The sequence below is a fragment of the Macaca mulatta genome, chromosome 11, assembly GCF_049350105.2.
Source record: "Macaca mulatta isolate MMU2019108-1 chromosome 11, T2T-MMU8v2.0, whole genome shotgun sequence".
NCBI classification, from domain to species: Eukaryota; Metazoa; Chordata; class Mammalia; order Primates; family Cercopithecidae; genus Macaca; species Macaca mulatta.
Genome location: NC_133416.1, coordinates 111,148,602 through 111,168,914, shown reverse-complemented (window position 1 = coordinate 111,168,914; position 20,313 = coordinate 111,148,602). Strand labels below are relative to the sequence as shown.

The window sequence follows — 20,313 nt, the reverse complement described above, 5'->3', positions numbered from 1 at the left end:
ACTCCAAACTATACTCTAGACTCTGGACTTTAGATTTCACCAGCTTTTCCATTTAACACCCTTTTATTTCCAGGGTACCACACTGCATTTATTAATAGTTGTCATGTGTCCTTAGTCTTCTGCCATCCATGATTACTTCTCAGCCTGTTTTTCTGAGGAAAATTTTCTGGAAATTTTGAAGAATACTGTTCACATATTCAAAATATGTCTGTTTTTCTCATTAGATTGACATTACAGGTTTTTGGAAACCGCAGTACACTTCACATCCTGTCAGAGGGGTACACATCACTGGTGGTATTAACATTGATCACTTGGTTAAGTCTGCCAGGTTTCTCCACTGCAAAGTTACTTTTTCCCTTTCCTATACTCTGTTTTTTAGGAGTCACTTAATCTAGCCCACATTCAAAAAGGAGAGGAAGATTAAGCTCCACCCCATGAAAGGGGGAGTATCTACATACATTTGGAAATCTTTAAGGAAATTCTGTCTTCTCCCTGTGGGAGACTTTTTGAAGTCTTTGGTTTTTCAACAGTCTCAAGCTAAGTTCAAATAATCCTCCTGCCTCAGCTTCCTCAGGAGCTGGGTGGGACCACAGGTGTGTGTCACCATGACTGGCTCAACCTTTTTTTTTTAAATCTTTTCTTGGGAGGCAGAGGTGGATGGATCACAAGGTCAGGAGTTCAAGACCAGCCTGGCCAAGATGGTGAAACCCTGTCTCTACTGAAAATACAAAAAATTAGTTAGGAATGGTGGCGGGCACCTGTAATCCCAGCTACTCGGAAGGCTGAGGCAGAGAATTGCTTGAACCCAGAAGGCGGAGGTTGCAGTGAGCAGAGATGCTGCCATTGCACTCCAGCCTGGGCAAGAGCGAGACTCGGTCTCAAAAGAGAAGTAAAAAGTAAAAAAATCTTTTCTTCATAAGCCTGAGTTACTTTTCTAAGAAAAAGAACCCAAGACACATGATTAAAAAAAAAAACTCAGCCAAGTATTAGGCAGTTCTCTGCAAGACAGTCAAGACACTGAGTATTTGGGATCTTTTTTATTTTTATACACATGACAAGATTTTACATCAAGAATAGTCAGTTAAATAGTACAAATTTACATTCATGAGGAATGTTAAAAAAAATTCAACTAAAAAACCCACTTCTTCCTGTGACCCAAAATCCCACATTTTACAGTGCAGGGGAGAAGGGGATTGGTGGGGGGCATCCAAACAAGTCTCTCCCAGAAGAAATAACGTCAATTTCACATTCCCTCTCCACACAGGATCCAAATGGTGAGAGGATAATTTACAATTCATCTTTTTCAGCTGTAGATTCCTGTTGGAAAAAAAAAAAACAAACCCGGAAGATATTAACAGTTAGCAGAAAAAAAAACCTAGCTGACAAAAGGCTTGTGCATGAAACAGTTTAAATGCTAGTCTGACTTCTGTAAGTTACAGTCCTAACTTTGCCAGAACTGAAACTCTGTCTTAACTTTGCCAGAACTAAAACTCTGTCCTAACTTTGCCAGAACTGAAAATGCAAGTCACATTCTTGATTTGCTCTACCTTTGCTGTTTCTTGTTCTTCTTCATCTGTTCCCACATCCATTTCTTCATCTTCGTCTTGCTCTGTGTCTTCTGTCGTGTCTTCTGTTGTCTCTTCAGGTTCTTCTTCGGGCTCATCTTCCACCTAAACACAACATTTATGGGCCCATTAATGCCTTGGATTTATTTCCACTTTGCTCATTTAAATGTATAAAATCATAATTAATGCCACTTCTGTTTATTCAGAACCACAGAGTAAATCCTCTAACTAAATGAACAGCCAAGCTAACAAAAGGAGGCAGGCAAAAAGGAAAGAGGACATAAAAGGAGGACTTAGTTCCTAGTGCAGTGCCTGACACTACAGGGATTCAAACATTCAATAAAATTCTTTCAAAAGGTAGAAATTAGGCAAATGTCTCAAAGCTACATCCCTCAATCATTAGAGGCCTATTCCGAAAGAGCAGAAACAAAGCCAGCCAGCCTCTGTGGGAAGGTTGGGGATACAAACCTTTGCATCAGGGTCAATGTTCAAACTGAGGCGAAGCATTCTTTCTATTCTATCTCCATATGCTTTAGTGTCTGGTAAAAGATATCCTGACCGAAGCGTTGCTGTTTCAAACAAAACCACAGCAAGATCCAAAACTGTTTTATCATCTTCATCTTCCTGAGATGCAAGAAGATGCACTAGATTAATATTGAAAAATACAAAGTATTCATATTAAAAGACAAGCAAGAGGACTACTGTAATACTACCTTAATTCGTCGAAGCATGTCTCTGATCAGCGGGTGTCTGGGATTAATTTCAAATGTTTTCTTCTGACTCGCATAGTAACTGTTAAGAGATAAAAATGAACATTAACAAAACATATCCAATTTTAGGGTTCATACATTTCCCTTATTCTTTCATAATTACAGAGGACAACTCTTGGTAAAAAAATCAAAATGTACTATTGACACTTGAACACCACAGGTTTGAACTTATATGCTATTTTTTTTTCCAATACATACAGTCCACCCTCTGTATGTGCAGGTTCAGCAACCAAACTCGGAGAGAAAATACAGTATTCTTGGGATGTGGAATCTGCACACACAGAGCTCCAACTCTTCATATACACAGGTTCCACAGGGCAGACTGGGGGACTAGAATATGTGTGGATTTTGGTAGGGGTCCTAGAACCAATCCCTCTCATACACCTAGGGATGACTGTACTTTTCCAGTCCACTTTATCTGCGGAGTCAACCAACCTCGGATTGAAAATACTAGAAAGTGCAAAACAAGAAAAAAATAAAAAACCCGATGTAGTATAATAGCTATTTATGTAGTACTTACATTGCATTGGGTGTTAAAAGTAATCTACAGATTAAAGTACATGGCAAGATGTGCACAGGTTATATGCAAATATGACATGACTTTATATAAGGGACTTGACTCTGTGGATTTTGGTATCCATGGGATGTCCTGGAACCAACACCCCATGGACACAAAGGGATGACTGCACTGTTTCCTTATTTAGTTTTTATAGAGACAGGGTATCACTATATTGCACAGACTGGTCTTGAACTCTTGGCCTCAAGTGATCCTCTCACCTCAGCCTCCCAAAGTGTTGGGATTATACACGTGAGCCACGTGCCCAGCCTGTATTGCTCCCTTTTAACAGGGAAGCAGGGCAGGGAGCAAGTGGACATGGTTAGATGAAAAATGAAATGAACTACTTTATTTACTGATGAGTCCCAAGTACCTGGAGCACCACTGAACAGATGAACTGATTTAATGTCCTGTTTGTTCCCTCTTAGTTTATTCTTACTACCATAATTATAGTTCTGCTTCCCTGAGTTCAGAAAAATCTATGCAGCTTCTGGATGCTGCTCCAATAATAATACCTTCTCCACGATGCCTTCACCAATATGATTCCAAGAAAAATTAACTTCTTTTATCTGAACTCAGTTCCAAATGTATTTTGAATATACCTTCAAAATCCTTAGCATTTTACTGTTAGTTGTGATTATGCTCTCTTCTCTAGTTTACAGCTCTGAGGACAGGGAGGAACCACATCTATCCCTATCCTGGCGTACCCATTATCTATGTAGGGCTCAGATTATGACTTGTCTTTTTTTTTTTTTAAATAAAAAAGAGATGGAGTCTGGCTATGTTACCCAGGCTACAGCTAGAGTGTACTGCCATTACAGCACACTACAGCCTTGAACTCCCGGGATCAACTGATCCTCTTGCATCAGCCTCCTGAGTAGCTGGGACAACAGGAGTGAGTCACCATGCCTGGCTTTGATTTGTCATTTTCACTAGTCTAAATGTTCCAAAAGACAGAAGTTATGTCTACCTGTGACCATCAGTGCATGGACATACTAATAAGTGTTCATGTTTGTTGAATGAAAGGTAACTTCCTGTTAATTAATCATTTCCTGAAATTAATAGGTAGACATGTTTTAAATGGTCCTTGTACTGTTGCAATGGGATATCAGATAAACAGAACACTATTCTCTGCATGAAATTTATAGTTAAGAGATAAGACATAATATGGAATTTTAGAATTGTGACAAAAATGGAGACTACATTTTTGAGAAAAGGTTTTAAGAAGAAGAATCCTGGCCAGGTGCAGTGGCCCATGCCTGTAATCCCAGCACTTTGTGAGGCCTAAGAGGGTGGATCACGAGGTCAGGAGTTCAAGACCAGCCTGGCCAACATGGTGAAACTCCGTCTCTACTAAAAATATAAAAATTAGCAGGTGTGCTGGCAGGTGCCTGTAATCCCAGCTACTCGGAAGGCTGAGACAGGAGAATTACTTGAACCCAAGAGGCAGAGGTTACAGTGAGCAGAGATCGTGCCACTGCACTCTAGCGTGGGTGACAGAGCAAGACTCCGTCTCGGCGGGGGTGGGAGGAAAGAATCCTTCAGCTAGGCCTTGGGAAAAAAGGATGATGACTAGATAGCATTTCAGACACATACTCCAGGTGAAAGAACAGAGAATAAAAGCAGGGAAGAAGTCATTTTCAAGGTCATTGCTGTGACATTAGAACATAAACATGAAATATTTCTTGAAAATAAAGAGTACCAAAGACTCACTATACCTCCAGGTACAGGCCCTTGAGTTCAAATACTGTTAATTCACAGGTCCTCTACCATTTACTCTATGAGACATTCTATCTGGGTACCCATAATTTAACGCTTGGAGGTGTGGGGGACGTGATTTGAAATGGACTTAACTCACTTGAGGAATGTTGTCATTAACCTCATGTGCAGCTATTACATTTAAAAATGTAAAATAAATTCAGATATTAGGCTAAGCATATAATCCAATGTAAAAGTAAAGACAAAATGCATAACACATTAAGAAAATTCCCATTTACATATTGAATACAATAAAATCATAAAATCATGAGTTAAAGACCTTTTCTTAATCGAATGTAGGAGAAATTTCTTCATAAACTTGTTGTCTACCTTACACTAGACAGTGGCAGACATTTAAGGCAATTTTACTCTTTGTATTGAAGATGGTATCGTCTCCAAAAGGAAGACTGGGTAAGAGCCAACACCCTGGCAGGGACTTTCCTGAGGATGCTTACTTTGTAGAGATGTCCTTGCCTGTTTGGTACGCTTGTGCTTTCATGATTCTCTCCATGTTGCCAGACCATCCATACTGGCTGGCCACCAAAGCACATGGAGATTCTGTCAGACGCTGAGACACCACAGCCTTTTCAATCTTAGGAAAAGAAATCAAGTCATATAAATTAATATCAACAGGTAAGGTCATTCAGCAATTGTATTTCAACTTTCTAAGACTATCGCTTAAGATCATAAAAATAGCAGGTCATAAAAATAGCTTTTCTTAAGGCTTAGGAGAATTTGTAGGGGCACTTACTTGATAATCTGAATTTTTTATTCAGAAGTTTAAATATCAGCTTTTAAAAACATAAAACTTAATTTGTAACAACTTAAGTTATTAACAAAGCAATATTAAACTACTGTGGAAAGTTTTAAGCTTTCTCCCAATAATTTAACTATATTAATTAAATTTTTACCATTCTAATGGTTACAAAGTAACCAGCTGCAGCTTAATTTGTTGACAAAATAACTTTCTCTTAATGCAGACACTAATATTTCCACAAATTGTAATTTCCACAATACCTTGTCCTTAAGGGCTTTATCTTTCATCCAGTTCAGCAGAGGTTCAAATTCTTTCTCAACTGCTTCACGACTCTCCTTAGTTTTTTCACTTTCATCAAACTTCACTCCTTCCTTGGCAACATTCTGGAACCTCTTCCCATCAAATTCAGGAAGGGCCTGAATGCAGTATTCATCCACAGGTTCTGTGAGGTAAATAACTTCATAGCCCTTTTTCAGAAGTCGCTCAACAAATGGAGAAGATTCAGCCTACAAAATTAAGAGAAGTCACAGAGTTTTCCAAGTCTGGCCCTGGTGTATTTGTTTATCCTAGCAGCTGCTATGTTTATACATTATTAAAACCCCATTTTACAGGTGAAGAATTAAGAGGTTCAGAGAATATAAACAAGCTTCCTGCCAGTGACTGACCAGGGCTTATAATTACTCCAGTTACACATTTAAGTTTTCCTTTTCTCCCCCTCAAGAGTTGGCTGTAAATCCCTAGCTACATTCCAGAATGGCTGACAACGCTTAAAGAGTTCATCTCACCTCTTTTCTGCTGGACCCAGCCATGAAGTAGATTTTGTCTTGTTTTTCCTTCATTCTTTCTACATATTGGTCTAGGCTAGTAATGTCAGTTGGATGATGAGAAGACTGGAACCTAAGAAGTTTAGCAAGACGTGTTCGATTCGAGTGGTCTTCAATCACACCAAGCTTGATGTTGGTACCAAATTCTTTCCAAAAAGTATCATTGTATTTATCATCAGCAATCTTCTTGATCATGTCCAGCGTTTTACGAACAAGCTTCTTCCTAATTACCTAAACACAATGAAAGAATAACTGATTAGAGAAGTTAATCTCAAACTTTTGAGAATGTAAGGTACCCAGGGAAGAGTGTGAAAGACACAAAGATGATATCGTTATTGCCATTTATTGAGGGGCAGGAAATGGTGAAGCACTCCTATGTATTCAGATTGGGCTGAAACTCAGCTGTCTGTGCAAACAGCCACAAGATTGCCTTAATGTTGACATTCTAACCTTAGGACTCACTGATATTCTCTCTCTAGGATCTAAATGAAGTGAACAAATATGCTACTTTCAAATACTTTTAAATTTAAAAACTGAAGAATCTTCTAATTATGGAAGTATTGGAGGGGAAGAGTTTAATGAAAGACTTGATAAAGAGGTGGTTATGTGATCAAGTCTGGATGACAAAATGTTAATCCTGGACCAGGCAGTGGGCCTATATGGGTGTTCACTGTACAATTCTTTAATTTTTTCTAGATGTTTGAAACTTTGTTATTAAATGTTGGGAGAAAAAGAATCAGATTCTTAGGATCTGATAAGCCCAGAATGAAAGGAAGTTCATCTGAAGAATCACGGACCAGACCCAAAATCTGGTTACTCCACAAATGGAGTCTGTTCTCCGAACCCCAATCCAACAGCCAAGTGGACAGTTTCTTCCTAGAGACACTTACCTTAAGCAGTTTATGTTGCTGAAGAGTCTCGCGGGAAACATTCAAGGGCAGATCATCTGAGTCCACCTTCAGATGGCAAAAGAAAGTTCAGTGAGCAATAAAACCACTGGAAGAAAGCAAAGCCAAACACACACTCTACACTGCCAGACCCCTGGCACAACAATCACCCCTTCTCCCAAACTTCAGATACTTACCACACCCTTGACAAAATTAAGGTACTTAGGCATCATATCATGGAAGTCGTCTGTGATGAATACACGGCGCACATAGAGCTAAAGAGACCAAAAAAAAAGGTCACTTTCTGGAAATTAAACTTTCACATTTTAAACACTGTATGTACTACTTAAAAACTCACCTTAATGTAATCACTCTTTTTAGATCCATATTCGTCAAACAGACCACGTGGAGCAGATGTGGGTACAAATAAAATTGATTTGAAGGTAACTTCCCCTTCAGCGGTAAAGTGAATGTAAGCCATGGGGTCATCACTTTCCTGTGGAAAGTTGGTATCTTAGTCATTCAAATGACACAGTAGAAAAGCAGTGCAAGAACTAAGCAATGTACTATGTGGTACACGTTCAGTTTAGCAATTAACTAACAAAAAATTTCCCTTACCTGCGAGGGGGAAAAAAAAAGAGAAAGAAAAGGGTGGAATGAAGAAATGACTAGGATTACAATTCTAATTCACTAGATATGGTTGTTTTGATGATGATTGTCAATAACATTATTTCCTAAACTTGCGGAAGGATGGATAAGTTTATGTTTCTTATGTATGAGAGAAGTGAATAGGAAAACCACCACCCTGCCTAAATGACAAAATTATATACAACACTTCAGTGTGCCCTTGAACTACAGTAAGTACTCAAGAACATGTTTCTTCCATGGAACTTAGCTCTAGCAGTGGCTACAAAGATATATGTAAATACCTGTAAAACAAAGTCAGAAATTCTCTTGATCTGCATTATCTATTACTATACCACATAAATGGCTATTAAGCACTGAAATGTAGCTAGTTCAAATTCAGATGTGCTGTTAAGTGTAAAATACATTTTGAAGGCACAGTACAAAGTTTAAAAAGGATGTAAAATGTCTCATTATTAGTTTGTATATTGATTATGTGTTGAAATACTACTATTTGGAGTACGCTGGGTTAAATAAATTATACTATTAACATTTCGTGGTTCCTTTTTTTTGTATGGCTTCTAAAAAATTTAAAATCATGTGTGGCTCACATTAATTATATTTCTAATACAGCTGCCTTATATAAAGTAAGTTTATAGACTCTAGGACTTTAGAGTTTATGGAAATCGAAGGCAGAACTGACAGTGTTTTAAAGAGTTGAAATTTAAAGGATATGGAATAGAGAAAAGAACAAATACAGACACAGAATATTAGGTTTTACTTAGCTATGGTTAAGTCCACTAGAGCATTCTACTACTTGTACCAAATGCTGCTGGGGAAACTAACTTGAAACAACCTTTATCAATGCTAGTTTTGCATTCTTAAGAGTTACAAGAAGGGATCAGTAAAAGGGGAAAAAAAAAAAACAGGCAAGGAAACATAAATTTGGTAATTATTCCTAGGCATAGGATCTCACAATAAGTGTTTGATGTCGTAAGCAAGCTCTTTAAAGATTATGTTAAAAGCCACTTAACAACATGATTTCATGTTTTACGGGTTTTGTGGTGGAAATCACACATCTACCTATGTAGGTGGTTCTTAATCTTTTTTTGTCATACAAAACCCTTGGCAAGCTGGTGAAGCCTACAGATGCCTTCTCGAAATAATTTTTTTTTTAAAAACCACATATTACAAAGTACACAGCAATAAAAAGGAAACCAATTGTGTTTAAACAGCCAGAAAACTGTTTCAAACATTCTTGATTTTGTAATGTTTCACTATTATATTAACCAAGAGCTAGGACGAATTTTAATAACTGCAGCAATTTTGAAGTAGTGATGAGCATAATAATTCAACTTAAGTAAAAATGGTGTGTTCTGGAAACCAATTACTCTCAAAGACCATCTTTACTGAGATATCAATCTCAAAGGTTCATAAATGTGATTTTACTTACGAGTAGGTCAATAAACCAGAAGTAGACGTATTATAGTTGGCCTAAAGGTCTTTTTTTGAATTTTCTCTCTGGGAAAAAATGGGAATGGACCATCTCATATTCAATGGTCACATACCATACACAATTAAACTAATAGGGTGATTCATTAATAACCAGAAGCTAGGGAATTATATTTACCTTTGAAAATGATTTGTAGAAAGCTTTGTATTCATCTTCTTCTACTTCTTTTGATGGTCTCTGCCATATTGGTTTGATATCATTCATAAGTTCCCAGTCCCAGACAGTTTTTTCAACCTGAAGTTATTATAGTATTTGATTAGTCTCTCTTAGCAGTCACCAAGGTTATCCGAGCAGTAACCATGGCTTCAGTAGATTTTAAAAGACTATGTAAAGCACCAGAGGCCCGGTGTGGTGGCTCACGCCTGTAATCCTAGCACTTTGGGAGGCTAGGGTAGGAGAACTATTTGAGCTTGGAGTTCAAGACCAGTCCAGGCAACATAGCAAGACCTCCATCTCTACAAAAAACTTTAAAAAATTAGCCAGTCATGGTGGTGTGTCTGTTGGTGGCATGTGTCTGTGGTCCTACCTAGTTGGGAGGCTGAGGTGAAAGGACTGCTTAAGCCTAGGAGTTCAAGGGTGAATGAAGGGAGCTACGATCATGCCACTGCACTCCAGCCGGAGTGGCAGAGACTCTGTCTCCAGATTAAAAAAAAAAACAACTCACTAAAGGATACCTGTTATCTGGGAAGGTTTCTGCCAACTGTATCAAAAGCAAAGTATTTTTCTCAATATTTAATTCAAAAAGATAATTGCTAATTGATGAAAAGCCAATTAAGGTTTTTTATTGTTATTTTTAACTAACAAAAATGTTTCTTGAAAATATTTGTTTTGAGGTTAGAAGGAAATACATATTACATATTCGTATTTCATGACTTAAAGAAATCCAACATTTTACAAAATATTTCTCAACCACCATGACCAATACTTCTTACTCTGCTACCTAAGCAAGCCAGAGAACCATTTTTATAGTTAATCCCTACATGATAAAAAGACAAAAGAGGTCTCAGAAAGCTTTTTAAGATTTTAAAATTCCAAACATATAAGTCACCAGTCCCAGGCAATATATAAAAGTCAGAAAATTCTTCATAAAAATGACCTGGGTTTGATACTTAAAACTTTCTACAGGACAATGTACTCAACATACAAAGGTCTTATTTTAAAAGCTGGCTCCATGGACTTAGCACTGGAACTGAAGCTGACTTCAACTCAGCCAGTGCATACTTGGGTTTTCCTGGTTTTGCGTATACATGTTAAACGGTATCTTAGGCAGGGAGATGAACCAGACTTACTTTTTTAGTTTTTGGTTTCTTTTCTTCTTCTTCTTCCTCTACTGCAGCTTCATCATCAGATTCTTCTTTCTCTTCTTTTGCTGCTTCTTCTTCCTCCATGGGCTCCTCAACAGTTTCAGTCTGTTGAAATAAAAGAAGAATTATGGTTAAATCCATTTGTTTAACAATTCTGATTTTGTCTACAGAAATATGACATAACATTACAGCTCAAAAAAATAGGTTTTTGCAAGAAAACCCTGCGAGTATCCTTAACATTATAATAGACCACATTTTGCCTTCATTCTTTTTTTTTTTTTTTTTTTTTGGGAGACAGAGTCTTGCTTTGCTGCCCAGGTTGGAGTACAGTGGGGCAACCTCGGCTCACTGCAACCTCCGTCTCCCAGGTTCAAACAATTCTCTTGCCTCAGCCTCCTGAGTAGCGGGGATTACAGGCATGTGCTACCATACACCCAACTAATTTCTTTGTATTTTTAGTAGAGACAAGGTTTCACCATGTTGGCCAGGCTGGTTTCAAACTCCTGACCTCAGGTGATCCACCTGTCTCGGCCTCCCAAAGTGCTGGGATTACAAGCATGAGCCACCGCGCCAGCCCGCCTTCATTCTTTTAGTGTTGAATATTTAAACATGTTGCCAAGGTAATACATAGAAGTTTTTAGTCAATATAGATTTACCTTGCTGCTCCATACATAAATAGGAAAGTTTATGAACTGTGAATATTTTTTGACGAGATTTTTAATTGTATCCAATTCAAGGTAATCAGATGCTTCTTCTTTTAAGACAAGGCTGCAAGAAAAATTTGATGTTTAGAGACACCTAACATTTAGAAGATCCAATTATAAATTCATCTAAATACCATGGTAATAGCCAGCAGTTCAGTGTAATCCAAGATGTCCTAATTATTCGTGTTAACTCTCCATCACCAACAAGGGTTTGTGAGCTAAAATGTAACACATATACAGTAAAGAGAAGAATCTCCTCTACATTACCTCAAGTGGAGAATAACATTGTTTTAAGTAGAAAATTAAAATATCCTCAACCTTCTGAATAGATTGTTTGTTTTCATTTCTCAAGGTGAGAAAGCACTGAAATATTCTGGAGAAAAATGGAGTCATGCACTCTCGTAGCTCTTACTGTTATTCTAGAAACCTAATGAATATTGTAGATAACTATTCCTAATTAATGAAAACATTTTCCTTAGAAAAGCTAGCAAATTAATCTGGATTATTTATATTTATATCCGCACTATCCAAAATGGTAGCCACTGGGCACATGTGACTTATTTTAAAAAAATGTACAGTTCAGTTCCAGTTATGCTGCCACATTCCAAGTACTCAACAGTCACATGTGGCTAGTGGTTGCCAAAATGGAAAGTGCAGATATAGAACATTTCTACTATTACATAAAATTCTACCGGGCAGTGTGGGGATTACAGGTGTGAGCCACTGTGCCCAGCCTAGAACCCACTCAGTAAGTAGTCAGTCCATATCTTGATATTTGTGTTGCCAATTAAGTATGGGAAATGGTCTATATGTGGTTCCCTCCCTGTCTCAAAAGGCTCATTAGTTTAGTGGTACCTGGCCAGTAAGTAGCCATGATATGACAACAAAGCCTAGTGAGTGACTAGGCCGCTGGTCTCAGAGCACATGTTCTAGTGATTTGGGGATTAAGAGTTCAGTTTTGGATGCAAGTAGAAGCTGCTGGTTAGATATCTTAGGTAGAATCATTTAAAAGGCAATTAAACACATGAACATGGAGCCCAGGAGTGAGACCTAGACAAGGGGTTGGCAAGCTATAGCTGAATAGCTGGCACCCACTAGAAATTTTATTGGGACAATTTTTTTTTTTTTGGACCTCTGTCACCCAGGCATGATGATGGCTCACTGCAGCCTTGACCTCCTAGGCTCGGCTCAAGCAATCCTACCTCAGCCTCCTGAGTAGCTGGGACTACAGGCATGCACCACCATGCCCAGCTAATTTTTGTATTTTTTTTTTTTTTGTGGAGATGGGATCCCACTATGTTGTCCTGTCCAGGCTGACCTCAAACTCCTGGGTTCAAGTGATCCTCCCACCTCAGCCTCCCAATGTGTTGGGATTATAGAGATGAGCCAACACACCTGGCTGGGACACATCCTTATGTATTGTCTATGCCTACTTTCAAGCTAAACAGAGTTGGGACATGTGACAGACCATATAGCTCACAAGCTAAAAATATCTACTACTAGCTGGCTCTTTCTTTTTTTTGTTGTTTTTTCTTTAATCTTTTTTTCTACTAGCTGGCTCTTTTAAGAAAAAGTTTGCTGACTCCTGATCTAGACTAAGAATATAAATTTGAGAACTGGAGATGGAGCCTGAGGCCGTGGCAGTGGATAAGACTACATTAAGGATCATATGGACAATGAGAAAGGGCTGAAACTTAACTTGGAGAAAATGTATGTCAACATTTAAGAAGTGGACAAAGGAAATTTTTAAAAAGATATGCATGGTCATGGAAACTAGGTACTGGATAGGTTGTTACCAGCCATCTTACCTGCATGGAACTGCACTGTTTAACCTACTTATTCATACAAATGGCTGCCAATTAAGTATTAGGCTTTGGGAATGAAGCTTTCAACAAAATGTTTGCCTTCATGGAACTTATATCCAGATAATTTCACCTGTTTCTTAGTAACCTGACATTAACACCTCTTGGGACATCACTGTCTGTCTTTCTTCAGGAATGATTTCCCTATCCTTCTCCAACACCTAGCAGTGCTTAAAAAGAGAGGGCACTGGGGCATAACTCTTAGTGATGCCTCCAAATGAGACCTGGAGATATCAATGTTAGTGACAAAGGCAGGGAAAGGTAAATTGGGAACACAAGTTACAAAAGTACTAAAATGCAGTCATCTAGTTAGTCTTCATTAAAAGAAATCTGCTGCAGTAAAAACAGGAAATGTTACTTTCTAGGATGAAGAAAGTTGGTCACAATGATAAGCATGTGCTTCTTTCCCTTAATGTTAAGAAAATTTAAAACTGAATTAAGAAAAAAAATAGAAGCTGTAGGCACATTCTGTTACTCACTTAGCAGGAGCTGGCAAGCCAACTGACCTCTGAAATAGAATTTCCTCATCTCCAAGATGGTAAAATTTTAAAAAGGCAAAAAGCTGCCCTGTCTCCGTCACAGTGCTACAAGCAAGGAGAGCTACTGTACGGCACTGGCTCTGTCTCATCTATACGAACAACAGTTATTGGCTTAAGAGGGATCTTAATTGGCTTACGAGGGATCTTAATTCGAATTTAAAAACTTGTAACTATCCTTAAGTGACATATTTTACTCCACAGCTTTCACAACTTTCATGAACTTTCTTTAAGCCTTTTATCTCTACAAGGCAGCCCCAGCCCTGGTTGCTATCACTCATCCTGAGTATTTTCAATGGTCCCCCAAAGAGTCTCCCCCTTGTCCACTCCTCGCATCCTCCACACCACCTTGAGAATCTTAAAAAGTTCATCACATTCTGGCTGGGGACGGTGGCTCACGCCTGTAATCCCAGCACTTTGGGAGGCCAAGGCGGGCAGATCATGTGAGGTCGGGAGTTGGAGACCAGCCTGACCAACATAGAGAAACCCCATCTCTACTAAAAATACAAAATTAGCAGGGCGTGGTGGCGCATGCGTGTAATCCCAGCTACTCGGGAGGCTGAACCCGGGAAGCAGAGGTTGCGGTGAGCCGAGATCGTGCCATTGCACTCCAGCCTGGGCTGTAGCGAGACTCCGTCTCAAAAAAAAAAAAAAAAGTTCATCACTTTCCATCCATAACTGCCACCAAGAACTCTCTTCATCTAGTGAGCATGCCTTTATTCAGGATGCTCCACAGACAAATTACTCTTCTAACCTGGGAAACTGACAAACCATGCCTCCTCTGTGGGTACCCAAGAAGCCTTCTCCCCTGGGGGAGCTGCTATTTCCTACTTTGTACCCTCCATGTACACCAGCAATCACAAACCTTTGTGCCTGGCCCTTTGCAGGTCCTCAAACATTTCTTCAAGTGATGGTAACCGTTCTGTTTCCTCATTTTATAGGCAGGAAAATTAAGGCCCAGAATAAGTCATTTGCTCAGAGAATAGAACTGGAGAGTCAAGATCCTCACCATGACTATTAATTATTATTAGGAATCAGTTATACTCACGTAATTGTCGTTCCCCGTCCTAGAGTGTTTCCTCTTGGGTCAGCAATTACTGAAAATTCATTGGAGTCGGACTCCCAGATGTGCTGGGTATCGTTGTTGTGTTTTGATGTGACAATAACCTTATCTGCTACAAGGAAGGCGGAATAGAAACCAACACCAAACTGGCCAATCAATTCAGAAGTTGACTGGCCATCTTCCTGTGCTTCCGTCATCTTGTTTAAAAACTCGCTTGTTCCAGATTTGGCTATGGTACCAAGGTTCTTAACCAACTCTTCTCTGGTCATTCCTACACCGGTGTCTGTGACATGCAGCAGGTTCTTCTCCTTATCACACTAAAAGCAAGACAAGAACCAGATAGTTGTATTTAATATTTACATTACGCCAAGCAAATATTGAGGAACTAACCAGCTTTGGGTCCCATCAATTCCAATACAGAAAACTAAACTGAGATATTTTCCTCTACATAGTTTTTTGTGGCCTTTTCTGAAAGTGTACATCTTAAAGTAATCTATGTATTTGAGAAAGTATTAATATCAAATGGGCAGACTGGTCTAAATGTCAAGGGTTAGAGGCTGACCTAAATAAAACAAGTTACCTTTGAAGAAAAACAATTCAAGAAAAATAAAATTTTATGTCTTGCCTATTTCTTTAATAGAAAACAAAACAACTTGAATGATTCTTCTATTTGGAATCTGTGATGGATCATTAATATTCTTCACTCAATATTCCTGGCTGTCTGCCTTCCAGAAACCTAGGAGGATTCTACTTTCTCCATTTAAGAATGGCTAAGGCCATGTGACTAGTTCTGGCCAATGAGTTATAAATGGCCAATGAGTCGTAAATGAGAGCTCTGCTTTCAGGCTGAGCCTTTAATTATAGTAGTATGAGACCCTCTAAGCTTGCTCTGCACCATGGCAACCGTCTACACACTACAGATGGCTGCCCACGCCTCTGTCCCAGCATGGGGATGAAGCAGAGCAAAGACCACAGGCAGACTGTGATCAATGATTTAAGCCAAGGGCTAGCAAACTTTTTCTGTAAAGGGCCACATAGTAAATATTTTAGGCTGTGGGAGACTCATGTTCTCTGTTAAAACAACTTGACTCTGCTGTTGAAACACAGAAGCAGTCACAGATAATAAACAAATGGGCATGGCTGCATTCCAATAAAACTACTTATAAAAACAAGTAAAGTCAGATTTAGCCATAGTTTGCTGACTTTCAAGCCACTGAGGCTTGGGGGTTTTTTGTCATTGCAATATAATCTAGCCTATCTTGACCGATAGGGATCTTCTACCTCTAAGGATTCCTTTTCCTTTAAAAGAAAGAAAAACTGCCTTACACTTACCTTAATTTTAACTGTTAGTTCCTCATTTCCAGAAAGAGCATTTTCATCAGTCAGTGATATTAGCCGTATCTTATCTAAAGCGTCGGAAGCATTTGAAATCAGTTCTCTCAGGAAAATCTAAATGGAAGCCAGAGGTAATACACTTAAGACTATCCTCAAGATACATTAAGATATTCATTTTATGCCAAACCCATTTTATTTCTTCTCTGTACCTTATAAAAGCACTCTTTAAGGAATTAAGACTTCTTATGGTATAGGAGTGGCTTTATTCTTTTGATTAAAAAAAGGCATAGCTCCTTACACAAAGAACTGTGGCAACTATAAGGGATACATTAGCTGGTAAGGGTAGTAACACTACCCATCTGACAGTGATCTTGAGGTATACAATGCAAGAAGTTTAATTTACGAGACTGCCCTTAGAATCACAACTATTATCAGGCCATGAACCTATTTAGAGGTAAAGGAAAAAGAAAATGTCTGATGCTCCCTTTCTTCCCAGATATCTAGTAACAATTCTTGGACATATTAAGTATTTAAAGGTTGTTAGCTACTTACTCGGTTAGTACATTACTTTTGCAGTAAATCAAGCAAATTTAAGTAAACAAGTATGCCACCATATAGAGACAAAATATTCTAACCACATGTTGCTTACCTCTTTATTTTTATACAATGAATTGATGATAAGTTTCATCATTCTGTTAACTTCAGCTTGAAAGGCAAACTTTTCCGACTTCTCTCTAAGTTCTCTTATTTGCGATGCATTTAATCCATCCAACTGAATAGCTTCTTCCTCTCTAAGGAAATCAGTTAGATAAGCAAATATTGCATGGCTTAGTTCCCTTCAAAACTAGAGGAATTATGATGCGAGCACAGTGGCCTCTAAATATTGTCTTGGGGGTTAAAATGGAAACCCTTATAAAGTATTACTGATATACCATCTCATTATGTTAGCACAGCAGTAGGCTACCTTTAACATTGCACTGGAAATACCTGGTTCTTAAAATTGCCAGAAAAAAAACCCCCAAGTCTCCTCTACTAAAAAGCAAAGTCATACTCATTTATGCTCCACGGTGAGGACTTCAAAACTGTCAATAAATCCCAAGAGGCCAAATTTTAAAATATTGTTCAACTGACAGAAATCCCATTTTTAAACTACTCGGCGTACACAGTTAATGAATACAAATCCAACTGAAACTCTTTTCTAAAGTCTTACAAAGTTCGTGGTGCTAGTATTCTGCAATATAGTTTTCAAAGGAATTCACTCAGTTTTAATCACTCCCAGGGACAAGTTAGGAGGTATGTATGCACACAACTCACCAGGTATTTAAATACAGGGTGTTAGACTTTATCTGGACCTTTGGAGAAGAGATACATAAGAAGTGACCCTAACTCACAAGGTTCACAGGGCTTATCTGTATAGGTAAGTTCAAATGAACACAAACCTCTGTACTACTTCATCATCCGTCCTTGAGCCTTCTCTACTTTTACCCAGATCCTCTTCTACTGTACCATCCACATCAACTTCGTCGTCAGCTCTGACCGACCCTGAAGATTTAACACGGGAAAACTCTTCAACATCGCACTTCTCCAAGGAGGATGATCAAATAGGGAAGGGTAGGGGTTGCAAAATTCAGCTGGTAAATAAGGGTGGAGGGGATGAAAGAGTGTATTCCCTGGTTTAAATACCCAAGGTAAAGCCAAGACAGCACATCTATTTAAGTTCTGATGTTGAGGTCCCCAGTAGATTCTGAAATACTGAGGTAGTCACCACTTCTAAACAGTGTGTCTCCGATCATTTATAAATAACGTTAAGCAGACTGACACCAGGTCTCTTCTACAACCACACGTGTTGCGCGCAGGCCGAGCCAAGGCCTCCCAACTGACCAAACCAAAACTTCGGCCTTCGTTATCACAGGTCAGAATGCAAATAGGATTTATGCAATCTCTGGCGAGAGGAACTGAAATTGAGCCCAGAGGCATGAGAAGGGGGCGAAATGTTAAGAACCGAGCTCCAGCAAAACCGAATCAAACACGCTGACACTGCCATTCCGCTGGCCCCAGGCCTCACGCTCCCAAGCCAGCATCTTCTTAAGAAAGGACACGCGCTTGCGAGGAGTCGGAGTCTGGGGAATTACCGGACGGGAAAGCTGGGATGGCCGAAGGTAGCGGTGGCCGAAAAAGTCCTCCGGGCGGGGAGGGGGGAGGGACTCCTCACAACTCCCGGGGGAGCCAGAGCCCCAGAGAGGCCCCACCCCGAGGTCGCTGAGACCTCCGGGCGAGATATTATTAGATCTGTAGGGGAGTTAGATGATTCTGCTCTCTTTTATTATTTCCAGAGGAAGAAGAGAATAAACGTAATCCCCTGGCCCTCTTTCGAGGAAAGGTGACGTCCCTTGGCCCACCGCAGGCCTCGGGATCCCCCCTCCCAGGTTCAACGCCCCCAGAACCTTCGAGAAGCGGCCGCGTGTGTAGAGGGGGGACGTCTGCTCCTCTAGGATCACTCACCGAAGGTCAGCAGGACGCAGCAGAGGCCCAGCACCCACAGGGCCCTCATGGCGTGCGGCCGGTGAGTCTCAAGTCCCTCTCGATCGCAGGAGCCGCCTCCACCCCCACCCCTAAGCTCGGATCCTCACACCTCCAGCCGCGCGGTCCGCCCACTACACCCCAAGCAGGTCGGGCCGCTTTTCACCCCCACTTCTCGAGGGCGGGGGACGGGAAACATGAACCCACCAATCGCGCCGCACCACGCACCCACGGCACCCAATGGGGATTCGTGGGGGGGACGGAAGTCCACCAATCGGAGCTGTCCAGGTGCGGTGACCGATGCCCGAAGCGTGGCTCCTTCCGATTGGTCAGGGTTTGCAGCTTTTCTCCAATCAAATGGCTCCGCGGGCCCCTCACACGTGGGACCGCCCCTTTGCCTGGGCGGCTGTGGCCTCTAAGGGCAACCGTCCAATGAATGTAAGCACAGAACACATCCATCTTTTTCGAGAGGTCGCGGCGGAACTACTTCCGGATCCTAGAGAGCGTTTATTCTGTGACCAGTGGAAACGGTAGCCATGGCAACGTGTTCTTCACCCTTTCCCATCTATATCTGGGGTTACGTTGGGAGTGATTCCAGCACGACTTTCGCGGCCAGAGTTCTCGTGTGGCGGCGCTTCTCGGAAAGGAGAAACACACGAGAGTGGTTGAAAATCCCCTAGAACCCTTCCAGATGGAGGTGGTGAGAAACTACAGCTCCCGACATGCAATGTCCTATGGGGTACACTGCATTGAATGCTGGGAATCGTAGTCTTTGGTCTCTGAGGACCAGCTGCGTAGTTTGGCCCTTACTTTCACGTTCCCCCAGCGTGTGTTTGCCGGAGCCCTGTCCTGCGTCTTAGATGTTACATCTCGTTCTGATTACAGTAGAGATATGTGCCTATTCCAGGAGTCTCCATTGTACACAGCTTTTAGAAGCGGGCCTAGAAAGCCTTGACGCCTCGGGCAAGGCCGCCTTGTTCTGGGGGGTCGGTCTGAGTCTGGGGGCTCCGCCTCCGGCTCGAGAGCACGCGTTTCCGAATCCGCCTACAAGTGTGTCACTTGGGCAGCCCGGGCCTTCACCTCGTCTGTGCGCAGCCGGAATCCCCAGGCCTTCCTGATCTGGTTTACAGAAGATGGTTGGGACCTCCCCGACCTGACGGTCTTAGAACCCCTTCTGTGAATCAGGTGGAGAGCGTGGTGGAAAATGTGGGTCTAGCACAGAAAAGGAAAACCCTTAGTTTAACGAATGCAGGAGGATGCACCTGCAGATATTTGAAAGCAAAACCTGTGGTGCTGCACATGAGAACGGGATTTGCAGCTTTGTAACTTCATAGAAATACCCTGTCCGTGTTCAGAAGGACGTATAAAACACCAGGTGTCTTTCCTGTGAGGGAAGTCCCTCATGCTAAACTTGTACCTTTGGAAATATTTTCTACGTCCCTTTAACCTACTCTATACATTACCCACACGCATATCCGCGCCCATCTCTGACATACACATCCCCCTTCCTTATTGCTTCCTCCAATAAAATTGAACTTTGAATATCTTTTCAGATAATCATCCGAATTCCTGAAGACAAGCTTTTTAGTGACAGTCTGTCATAGTCTTTTACAACTTCCCATATTTAGGTGTGCGGATCTTGGCTCTGTGGTTGGCGCTCACGTATTGTGGTGGTGCCTTATTTACATCTGCCCAATTTACCTACATTTGTTATTAGTAAGCAAAGAGTAGCTTA

At 40.5% G+C, this 20,313-nt stretch overlaps 2 protein-coding genes across 2 annotated transcripts; one reads left to right on the top strand and one right to left on the bottom strand.

Moving 5' to 3' along the window:
- Positions 1-1,022: 1,022 nt before the first annotated feature.
- Positions 1,023-18,647, bottom strand: HSP90B1 (heat shock protein 90 beta family member 1). Its single transcript, NM_001195524.1, is given in 18 exon segments — positions 1,023-1,317; positions 1,548-1,670; positions 2,034-2,189; positions 2,279-2,357; positions 5,105-5,241; positions 5,667-5,912; positions 6,192-6,461; positions 7,121-7,186; positions 7,315-7,392; positions 7,476-7,613; positions 9,372-9,488; positions 10,544-10,663; positions 11,215-11,326; positions 14,709-15,040; positions 16,056-16,172; positions 16,708-16,849; positions 17,498-17,600; positions 18,561-18,647. Coding segments are annotated over 18 exon segments (2,415 nt in total). The 5' UTR covers positions 18,610-18,647; the 3' UTR covers positions 1,023-1,287.
- Positions 17,971-19,784, top strand: LOC144333002 (uncharacterized). Its single transcript, XM_077954826.1, has 2 exons — positions 17,971-18,217; positions 18,392-19,784. The coding sequence occupies exons 1-2, from the start codon at positions 18,208-18,210 to the stop codon at positions 19,012-19,014; spliced, it is 633 nt and encodes a 210-aa protein (XP_077810952.1). The 5' UTR covers positions 17,971-18,207; the 3' UTR covers positions 19,015-19,784.
- Positions 19,785-20,313: the final 529 nt, after the last annotated feature.